The 12,259-nt window shown below is 33.3% G+C and overlaps 1 protein-coding gene across 2 annotated transcripts in view; it reads left to right on the top strand.

Annotated features, from left to right (window-relative positions):
• Positions 1–1,266: 1,266 nt before the first annotated feature.
• The window catches only part of LOC145243920 (uncharacterized), a 322,843-nt gene continuing 311,850 nt past the window's right edge, over positions 1,267–12,259 (top strand). The window contains exon 1 of one of the 2 annotated variants that reach the window (XM_080107032.1): positions 1,267–3,392. In XM_080107032.1, the coding sequence (XP_079963158.1) occupies positions 2,909–3,392 (484 nt within the window). In that variant the 5' untranslated portion in view covers positions 1,267–2,908. The remainder of the gene's footprint in view (positions 3,393–12,259) is intronic. The other variant, XM_080107033.1, reaches the window with a different exon arrangement.

Below are 12,259 nucleotides of genomic sequence, written 5' to 3'. Positions count from 1 at the left end.
TCAAGTCCAATACAGAAAAGAAGCAGCAGAGAAAGCTTTATGAGTTTCGTATAGATGTTAACGCGCTATTTTTAAATAGTATTTTCGAGTTAAACTCAATTTTTATAATATTTTTGTTTATTAAACAGTTTAGTGAAAGTACAAAATAATTACAAAATACTCTCCCCTTCTCATATTAAGAATGGCTTTCTAAATAATAACATTATTATTATTTCAGCGCGGTAACACAGTGGATAAGTACCAAATATTTTTAATAATAATTTGAATTCAATCAAAAATTTAATGACCAAATCACACCGTCAAATTTACCGTTCAAAATCACCTTCTCTCATTTTTTTCGCTAAATTAAAAACCTATTTTCAAAACAAAAATACGTTAAAAAAATTCGTAAATATTTTATAATGTACCTACCCGTCACGGAACGAATTCCCAAAATTGATAAAGTAATTTTATTTTTAACTAAAAAAAATCAAATTTTATGAGGAAGCAAAAAGAGACAGTCGCATTGACGCGTCGCCATCTTCAAAACAGGACAAATAAATCCGCAATAATTAAAACCTGCGAGATCAGCCTTGTAATTCTAACGATTTCACATTAATTACTAAAAATCGTAAAGTTTTATTTTCTTAATAATAAAAAAACAATTTAGTCAATTTACGTGATTTTTGGAATATGACATCTTCGTTCCGTGACGTGTATGTATACCATAAGTATTTTTCTGCAATTTTTTAAAAAATATATTTAATTTTAAGTAAGCACCTTTTTTATATAATTTTTTTTAAATATTAAAAAAAAAAATGAAACTAAAAGACTCCCGGACAACGCCATACACACTCACACACACATTAATTTAAACATTAGAAAATAACTTTATTTTCATTTTTCGTTTAACGAACTTTTTTTTTATTTATTTAATCAAGGATGTAAAATAATTTAAAAACTATATATTTTTTTCTTATGCCGTTTTTATGTTAATTTATTAATCATAATTAAATATTGAAGTTTACTTATTTCTAACATTTTTCTCATCTAATAAAAACGGTGACACGTTCAATGTGACTGAGTATGCGTGTGGCCGATCTGATAAAGTCTGCTATTTCTTTCTTACAAGCCGTATTATATATATATATATATATATATATATATATATATATATATATATATATATATATATATATATATATATATATATATATATATAATTCAAGCGTAGAGCTATCTTCACACCCATTTCAAGGCGTACATATGCGTATATAAAAAAGAAAGACATAGAAAATTGTCGGAAAAAGAAAGAAATAGGAAATACAAGACCCCCATCACTTCTTGTATCCCCTCCTTTAAATATCGCACTGGACATAGGAATCCATGCTAAGATCTTATGTCGTACAAAGTTTCTTTCTTTCTTTCTCTCGAGTTCTTATAGGATTTAAAACGAACTTGTCTTTGGAGTGTTTAGTTCTTAATTCTATTAAACCGCAATATTTTAACGGCCTCTGGAGACAACGGACGTCTCCCGTAAGGGTGGCTACATGGAAAATTTATAGTGAAGCTGAAGCAAATGTTGCGCAATCTATATCCGTACATTTCTTTAGTCCAGTCGCAAGTAATACGTCCAGGAGAATAAGCAGAAAAAGACTGATGTTTCAAAGTTTTTTTCCTTCTCGTAGACTATTTTTCTTTTACAGAAATTGCTCCAAGTCAGACATAAAGCCACTTGATTTAAGGAGTTGAGAGAGAGAGAGAGAGAGAGAGAGAGAGAGAGAGAGAGAGAGAGAGAGAGAGTAATCAACAATAAGTATTATTAGATTGATAAATTCTGGCCCATAAAACAGCAATTCTTCCCCTTTGTCAGAAACATCGCTCATGGAATCTAAAGGACAAAATAAGGAAAGTAAGAATTACCCAACAAGAGTACAGTCTGCCCTACTATTTAATCTATATTTAACCATAGAATGAGGGTCATACCGAGCTTATTAGTGAAGTGATGCATGCATTAGCCCCGACAAATCTCGAACCCGGCACCCCGAGGGTTGTAACAACTACACGAACGCCACCTCCATGTGGTAAACTGACTTATATAAACAACGATAAAGTGAAAAAAATAAGGTGGTCCTACTCCCAGTTAACGTGAGAAGGGGGGAAAAAGGAAAGAAAGAAAGACGTATATATACACACATGTATATCACGACCAGACCAGCAGTAAGTCAAATACGATATCTGTAGTACCACCAACAGTTGTAGAATTTATTTATTATTATTATTATTATTGCAAAAAAAAAGAAGAAAAAAAAAAGGAATTAAAAAAAATATACGAAGTAGTACTCGTGGAAACCGGGCGTATACAGTCGTGCCGAAGCTAAACAGACAGCACGGTTACCCCTCCTACTTTTTAAAGACCCAGACAAACAAACAAAATAAGAAACTACTCTATCTTTCGCTCTCTTTATCACTGAACTTAATACATAAAAATATATATAAGTATATATAAATAGTATTTTACACACACACGCGCGCACGCGCTTTAGTCATGTTCTTCAATTATTCTATTCCCATGCACCAGCTAGAACCTTATATGGTATATCCTTAATATTTACATAATTATTTTATTTTATTTATTTTTATCTCTCTCGCCCTTCTTTCTCTCGATAGCCTTTCAATCCGTGGAGAGCTTTAGGACAGTAGGTGACGTCACAAGCATTACGCCCGTGCGTGTCTACTGTTTTAGCGATGGGTTTCCCGGTAGTATTTGCAAATATGAAAGCCGCTCTACACCGCGGACCGTCTCCCGAGGCTAGGCCTACCATTTGAAAACATATAAATATATATACATATATATATAATATATATATGTATATATATATATAAAAAAAAAAATAGCATCTTCTTCCCCTTCAATACGAAACCCGAAATGAAGTGGTCTAGACTTCTCTTCGTCTTGCTTGGATTATTAATTAGTCTCTTAATGCCTGCCATTGTCTCCATGAGTCTTGATAATAAAAATCATCGTAATAATTGTACCCGGGATATATCGTCCACTCTACGGAGCCTAACCCGCCAGGCTGATGTGATCTGCGAGGCGGCCGTGAAGGAAGGTCCATACGCGTCTTCAGCTCGGCCCCCGGTGGTCGACAATTTAGTCAACAACCGCCCCGCCGCCGGGGACACTATAACGATTAAAATTCGAAGAGTATTAAAAGGTAGCAACAATGTGACAATTATTATTCTCAAGTTACCCTGGCGTGATATTGTCAACAGTTGCGTGAAGCGGGGCGACAAACTTATATTTTTTCTGAAGCATACTATGGATGGTTTACGCTTTGAGATGTTGGTTCCACCTGTAAAGCCGACAAAAGTGCTCACTCGGAAACTACGAAGGCATATAAGTATGGCAAGTAAGTGGTTTAGACTATTCTTTTTTTTTTTTTTTAAATTTTGTCTCAAAGATTGAAGAAAAAACAAAACAAAACTGTAACTTCGATTATATACTTTTTTTTTTTCATCAATGTGCCCCCCCCCAAAAAAAACCCTGTGTTCTTCCGCTGATTTAAAAAATTTCGCATTAAGGAATCCCGAAATATAAACAAATAAAATTTTCCATCTTATTTTGGTAACTTATTTGTTGTGTACTATATATTTTTGGACTAAAACTAATTCCAAAATACGTTTTGTTACTTTCATTTTTGTCAATTAAACATGGTCGTCATTTTTTATTTTATATAAAGCTTTAAAAAAACTTATGGTGCCACTAATATTAAATCCAAGGGTTGTTTCCAGTCGTGTGCGAGTAAATTTATTTCTTTACTATAGATAGCAAGATTTAAAAAAAAAAAAAAAAAAAAAAAAAAAAAAAAAACTGGTAGAAACCCACCCAATAAATGTTATCGTGACATTTATTGGGTGGGTTTGGTTTCTACCAGCTCTTTGTTTAATTTTCTATTTTTAAGCGATTATCTAGACTCAAAAGATGCTACCTTCTCATGTCGGCCATTTTTCTCGTTCTCGTGTAACGCTCAACAGTACTTGCTTTTCGCACTGGATAAAGACTTTAAAATAAGTTAAAACACTGAAAATTTATCCAGCTAGGTAAAAGGGCAACTTGTATTGCCTTTGGTAATATTTGTTTAATGCAATGCATCTGTTATCGCGCTATTTTATTATTTTTTAATAGTATTAAGTTAAATTCCGTTTTTTCGATAGATGAAAGTACAGGTAAGTTCCAAAGCACCCTCCCCCTCCCCATACTAAGAATGGCTTTCTAAATGTTACTTCAGCACGGTAACCGTTTTACGTCACGTTAAAGTTCTGCATATATTTATTAATCATATAAATATTAAAAACTCCGGCTTTACTTCGAAATGAAATGCATGCGTGTTTAGAAAGCTTTGAAGTTACAAACGTATTATGAAAGAAAAAAAAACGTGTTTAAGAAATTCGGGAACATAGGGCTTTTATTTTCTTGTTTACTTCGTATATTTAAGTGCTGCTCGCATTACAGATTAAGTTTTGTCCAAAGTATGTCAAGTAAAAAGATTGAATATTTACAAAACTTTGGATTAAGTTACTAAATATCGTCGTATCTACTATTTGTACCATTCTTTTGATGTTTTGAGACTTTTTTATATATTTTTTTTTTCATTTGAAAGGTTTTTAATAGTTCGCTGAAATTATTTTATTGTGTCAACCTCTCCCCATTTTAATTTGGAATATTAAAGAAAAAAACTAGTGTTTATTCATCTCGTTTGCAATCGAAAAACTTTTCAATAATTAATTCCTTGAGCGTTTCTTCACGTTCTTTTTCGTTTGTGCACACACGCACAACGATTTACTTTCGAAATTTGGGTTTGTGTTAAATCGACATGGGTTACTTTCAACTTATTTTTCAAAACAAATTATACTTATTTAAAAGGAACCCCCTGTTTTTGTTGCGTATGAGATTTAAAAAAAAAGTGCGTATGCACTTATGTTACCGTGCTATTTTTTTTATTTTTTTTTAAATAGTATTTTCCGATTTTACGATCTTTTTAAATTGTGAAAATACAGATTAATAACGAAACTTCCTCATGTTAAAATGTCTTTTTTAAAATGGTGTTTCGGTACGGTAACATAACTGCCTAAGTACAAAAAACGTTAAAAAAAAAAAAAACTAATTGTCCTTATTTACTTTCCTCCCCACGAGGGCAAATTAGACACAAGATCTGTTTTTAAGCTGGGGGGGGGGTCCAGCTTCCAACAATCCATTCCAGATTGGGACAGAAATCAGAATTTCGTCGGTCTGGAAGGATTTCTCCTTCACTTACTGAGGACAGAAAAAAAAAACTGAAGTGTGGTATCAGACCACTGAGAACAGATAATTCATTTTTCTCATAATTTGTCATCTTCCATCGAAAGACTTCACTAACTCTACAAAACTAACCTTGGTATTTATGCAGAGAAGGTACGGTGCTGGAATGTTATTTAGAAACCCATTCTTAACAATGGAAGGGGTGGATGTTTTGTAACTTATGTACTTTCACCTAACAATATAATAAACAAGATATCGTAAAACTTTTCAACTTTAAAATACAAAAATAATAGCACGGTATCTTCTCTGCGCAAGCATTCTAAACTCTTTCGAAAACATTTTTATTTTTATAGAAGCGCTAAATGAACCCGACAGACCTGAACGAGACCCCCCCCCCATGTAAAAGTTTAACCGGTATCCTGCAGTTGATTTATTTTATTTTTTTACGACATAACCTAGCGTAGTATACACACCTCCCATGTTAAGAACGGCTTTCGGAATAAACACCCCCAACCTCGAAAACTACATACTAAAACATACTATAAAAATCAGGGGGGTGAGAGGTGATTCTTTTTCAGGTCCGCTATTGCCCCCCCCTTTTTATTTTATTTTTTTTTTTTACTACTTCTAGATAAAAACTACCTTGCAACTTACTTTTTAAAGACTTCAAAATGATTTACGAATATCAAGCGTCAAGATGCATTTCTTTTTTTTTTTTTTTTTTTTTTTTTTTTTTTCGTAACCGTCCATGCGTAATCGAAACTGATTCTGAATCCTTTAAACTGCTACTTATAAAGTAATTCCTGGTTATAATTCTAGTTTATATGCCAAAATTAAATATCACTGTTTCTAAACCAAATGAAAACGGTATTTATTGACCGCGCGAAATTCGTTATTTTTTCTAAGTTCTCCTTTTTCTCCAAAAAAAGGAGAGCGGGGGGCGGGTATTTTATTTTTTATTACATTTTCACCCCAAACAAGGCACAGTGCCACTTTGTTGTAGGGAGCTACTATCAGGGACATAGGCATGGCATCAGGGGTACTGTGTAGGGTCAGGGAGTTGGGCAGCAAGATGTCTGTTCATGTTGAACTTCTGCATATCAGTACAGTTGGGGAAGCAGGGACCCGGCAGGGAATTCCAAATTCTAGCAGTCATGGGGAAGAAACTACTGGAGTAGAAGGCTCTCTTACATCTAGGGATCTCTACTTGAACTTCGAACAGAACTCTTGGTTAAAAAACAAAACTACAGAAAAATCTTTATCATGTACGTATCCGTCACGGAACGAAGATGTCATATTCCAGAAACCACGTAAATTGATAAAGAAAATCAAATTTTAGATTAGCTATTAATTTCACAACGATCTTAAAATCGTTAAATGATTTTCTTTACGCACGCGCGCACACACCTACATGATTAATTTATGTGATTTTTAGAATATGACATTTTCGTTCCGTGTCGAGAACGTATAAGGATTCTATAATTTTAGTGCACCCAATATTTGATATTCGTAGTTTATATTATCTCGTGTAATTTCTTTGATTTGATACAGTACACATTTGAAAATACTATCTTTAGAAATAAATCATCTTGGCATGTTCAACCTTTTCGGTTCAATTCCGGGGGTTTTTTTTTGTTTTGTTTTTTTTTTTCATACGTTTTGGACATTTCTGGTGTGTGGGAAGTTAATGATATTCAGTCTTGTATTAAAATTGATTTACATTTAAAATTTTAAACGTAAATTTCAATCTTGTAATCGCTTGCCACCCCCCCTTTTTTTAACCAAAATTATTTTCGATTCCATTGTACACTTGACTAAAAAAAATATATATATATATATATAAAATTCTGTATAAGCACCAATCTTTGTATCTGTCATGGAACACAAATTTCGTATTCCAAAAAGTCACGTAAATTGATCAAAGTTTTATTTTGAAAATAAAACTTTGATCAATTTACGTGATTTTATTTTTCTAAAGTATTTTTAAGCGATTAATAGGAAATCAATATCATTACAATAAAACAAAATGGTAGAAATCCACTCAATAAACGTCCCAGTAACATTTATTGGGTGGTTTCTATCACCATTTTCTTTTATTTCTTATTTTGAAGTTATTATCGAGTCTTCGGCCCTTTTCTTGTTCTCCGACAGCGTTCAACATTAATTTTTCAAACCGAATAAACATTTTATATCTAATAAAAACACTAAAACCTTATCCAGTTAGGCAGAAAAGTAACTTATCTTCCCTTTGGTAACATTTGTTTGTTATATATTTGCTTTTTGACAACTTTTTTTTTTCGTACCTTTGTGTAATGTAATATAAACGCCAAGGTTGATCTCGCTCGTTTGAATTATGGACGTAACTACCCTTTTTTTTTTTTTCAAGATGACGATGTGAGACTGTCCCTTTCTGTTTACATTTGTTTATTTTAGTTAAGTTTTAGTTAAAAAATAAAGCTACTTGAGCATTTCGGAATATGGCATCTTCGTTCTTCTGCTAGTATGTGCATCAAAGATTTTTCTCTATATTTTTCATTAGGTTGAAGTTCTAAATAAGGACCTTTCAATCTTAATCGTTGACGGCCTTTTTTTTTATATACAAAAATAAGAAAAGCCTCTGTCTAGAAGGATAAAATTTCGAAATGCACACTGAATTTATTTACTTGCAGTAGAAATCCAGGAAAAACTGAAAATAATTTTACATGGCTATATCCCCCGCCCCCGCCTCTTCGGCCTCAACCCAGGTAACGCCAGATACTTTACTCCTAGCCAAGAGAACACTACTGTTACTTGCTGCAATAGCGGAATGAACCAACAACAGAATGGAGTATGGTCCTATTCGCTCCAAGGCGAACCTTTGAAAAGGTTTTGCCTGCTCCTGTATGTTAACTGTGTCCGATTCTGTTAATTTTATAAGTACTTTGAGTGCTCCTTTTTTGTGAGCTGCTGGGCTGAACCACTCTTATCCGCACACACATTCTCGCACCTGGAATCGATCATGGGTCACCTTAACTCTATGTAGGAAAGTGAAACTAGTTATATCGTGTTATCGTCAAGTTTCGCGTGTTTATTTAACTTCCGGATTCTGCTGACCGTTCTGCTTAAGGTAACAATAAATGCCCGAGAAAATTACCTTCTGGTTAATGCTTCCCAGTTTTAAAATTAGTCGGTTCGTTTGTTTAAAAATTACTTTTCCAGGGCAGTCATCTTGAAGCAGATCGCTCAACAGAATCCGAAAACAAAACGGACAGAACTTGGGATAACCAGTTTATTTCCTAATAATTCGTGGGTTTATTGTATCGAAATATTTGAAAAAAAGGACAAACGAAAAAGATTTTTTCCTATATATATATTTATTTATTTATTCGTAGTTTTATTGCCTGACCAAACACAACACACACAAAAAAAAAAAAAAAAAAAAAATCTGAGAAAGTCAACGAGTGCACAAATGATTGTTTTAACTTAGCAGAATAACCGCGTATTTAATAATGATAAAAAAATCTGATGTATAAGACGCGAGGAAGCTATATTTTAAAGTATTTTATTTTCGGTAGCCCAAGGCACTTCTACCAGAAAATTCCAACAGGGCTACCCTCAGTTCTAGCAATTTTTTTAACATTCCCCTCCAAGGAGCTAGACCCTTACCCTTTCAATGTGAAACTGATTTTATGGCTAATTTTGGAAGTGGAAAACCACCCCTCCTCCCGTCTAGAAATTGTATTGAAGACTTTGAACAACTATCGATTGTCATCACGCTTTCAGGTTGCACACGCGCGCACGTTCTCTCTCACACGCGCGCACGTTCTCTCTCACACGCGCGCACGTTCTCTCTCACACGCGCGCACGTTCTCTCTCACACGCGCGCACGTTCTCTCTCACACGCGCGCACGTTCTCTCTCACACGTACACACTCAGCAGCACTATTTGTGTTTCAAACTTAAACGCTTTAAAATAAGTTAAAACGCACGAAACCTAAGCAGGTAGGTAGAAGAGTAACTTATCTTGCCTTTGGTAACATTTATGCATTTGTTCCTTTTCGTTTTATTGTCTCTAATAAGACATGCTCCCACTTTTTTTTTTTTTTTTTTACTTCTATACTAAAATCTGGATTAAGTACCAAATTAGTTATTTTGGAATTACACGGCTGAAGTTGGAATTTACCAGATTCTAAAATGATTTCATAAAACATGGCAGAATGCCACCCCCTCCTTTTCTCTCTTGAAAGTTTTTTCTTTTTCTTACTTTGATAGTTAATTTTATCATTATCAGTGATATGTTTATCAACCCCCACCAACACTTTACGCCCAACTGAATGTCTTTGGTTTAAAACAGTCGGTGAGTGTAAGGGTTTATTGGATTTTATTTTACGAATTTTATATTTGGATAATTGAGGACTCGGATATATCGAGTAATAGAAATGGGGTTTAAGGAGAGGGAGGGGAAAAAAACCTTTCCGTCGTCAAATTCTACACGTGCTTAAAGGGAGATAAAACTGATCTTCTCCTTTGCTAAGATTTTTTTTCTGTTAATTTTTTTAGATGTGAAATAGTTGTATTTGCTTAATTGGACTAATGTTATCTTCAGTATTATTTGCCAAACGTTTTAGTTGATGCAACCTCCTACCGTCCTCGTGGCGACTTATACATCTGAAGAAGGTCGAAAGTTACATCGACCGAAACGTCTGGGAAATAATGCCCAAGATGAGAACATTTGTCCGCTTAATTCAAATATATATGTGTGTTATTATTTATTTATTTTTTTTTTTATATATATATATAAACTTTGGTAAATTTGGATCTGGTTTCCACCTTAACATTTCCCTTTAAAATGACGACTGTTATACAGATAACATAAGATATTGCTTAATATCTGGAAAACTAATTTGCGGAAAATTTAAATGCAATATTAATTTTCAACATACTCAAAAACCTGTCAGTCATTTTAAAGGAAAATGTCACGGTGGAAACCAGGTAAAAATTTGCCCAAACTTTATATATTTACTATGTAGGCTGAATTTCTGCTGCCAATCAATTACATCAAATTACCATATTCATTTATATTTTGTATATTCCACTTTTTGAATACTCAACATAGATTGTGTTAGAGGGGGGTGCAAGTGAAGTGACATTAATCGAGACCCATTTCAGTAAATTTCCATGGAGGCACACTCGGCGATTTCAGAGTATGAATAAGAACTGCACTATATGCATGCATTTTATTTTAAATTTAAATCTGATAAAATAAAGTCCTATGTCTTATTTATGGATGTTCATGTGAAACTTACCGCCCCTCCCGGCGTGATCCCTCTTTGATCAAAATATATACTTAATAAATACCTTAGGTAATATAGAAAGGTGAATTTCAAAACCTTAAGTTTGTGACCCCTCCCCCACATATTATTTGTGGAAATTTTAATTTCACTTTTTAGTTATACTAATCTTTAATTTATGAAGCTCAGAGCATGTGACAAATTTTTCTGTTAATAGTTACTATTTATTCTAAAGAGTTAAATGCTGATTAGATTCATTGATTTGATTATAATTAAATGAATTATTTTGCGCTACGAAACAGGTGCTGTCAAGAATTGTGAATGTCAACGTACTGAAAGGAATAAATTGTAAGATGGTCAACATCATGAAACTTGGAATATAGACTTTTGCCAGTTATGTTATATAGAACACAAAGACTGTAAATTATAATTCACAAGAATTTATTGTTTGACAAGATACTCAAAAAGAAATTAATATTTCCTTAATCCGGAGTTTCAAATAATGCGTTCTTTTCACCAGAGGGAAGATCAATCGGAATTGGAAAAATAAACTTTTTTGGTACTCATGCACTTATTGATCCGTGCTGAAATAATTAGGTTATTTTGAAAGTCATTCTTAACATGGGCACGGGAGGGTGTTGTGTACTTATTCTGTACTTTCACCTAACAATTTAATAAAGATATCGTAAAACTTTAATTAAACTTGAAAATACTATTTTAAAACATAGCGCGGATCAATAAGTGCACTTGCACTAGCACCCTTTTTTTTGGGGGGGGGGGCTAGCAGAATCAGAAAAACTTGTCCATTTTCCAATAACCAAAAACGATTATCTTTAACATTTTTGGTACTCATGCAGAGAGTGATCCGTGCAAAAATAACGTTATTTAAAAAGCCATTCTTAACATGGGGAGGGTGTTTTGTACCTATTCTGTACTTTAACCTTACAGTTGAATAAAAATAAAAACTTTAATTAAACGTGAAAATACAATTTAAAAACATAGCGCGGATCAGATCACTCTGCATTAGCGCCGCATTTTTATTTGATTTTGTTTTAAACAAAATCTTCCACTGCTGATAGAAATAATTAATTTTTAAAGTACCAGTAAAGGAAATCTATACATCATCCTCACAAGTATGTGGGGTTTTTTTTTGGGGGGGGGGGTTATGACGTTTGAGAAAACATTTGCACATTTAACATGTGTTTTTGCGGTAATCGAAAAACAATAGCAACTTTATAGTTAAGCATTCGAATTTTATAAAGAATCAGAATCTGTAATTGTATCGGAATCAAGGTAAAATATTGAAATCATCCCATCACTAACTTTTTAATTCTTGATATTGATGTGTGTGTGTGTTCCCGTTCGCCCGAATTTCTAAGTGCATCTCTGATGGAGCATATTTTGTCTGGGGGTGGGGATCAGGGTTAAAGTTTTTCAACCATAATTTGGAAAGCAAACATTGTCAATACAATGTTTTCCTTCTCAACATTTTCTTTCAAAGTTATTTAACATTTCTTAAGTTTTTCTTCATAATAGGGAAAGGATGTCAATAAATTTAGAAAAAGGTGTTTGCTAATAATGCTCTGGAGGCATCCTTACTTTTATTTGGGTGGTTTTAGTTGCATCCTAAAGCGTAACAATAAATGTAGTTTATTTTTACATTCGATAAATGGTAATTCAAAAATAACTTGACGTCTGAAATATAGCAG

This window comes from Euprymna scolopes, chromosome 22, assembly GCF_053919585.1.
Source record: "Euprymna scolopes isolate OS-2025 chromosome 22, ASM5391958v1, whole genome shotgun sequence".
NCBI classification, from domain to species: domain Eukaryota; kingdom Metazoa; phylum Mollusca; class Cephalopoda; order Sepiida; family Sepiolidae; genus Euprymna; species Euprymna scolopes.
Note: the sequence above shows the minus strand (reverse complement) of the source record. Positions and strands in the feature narration are given on the sequence as shown.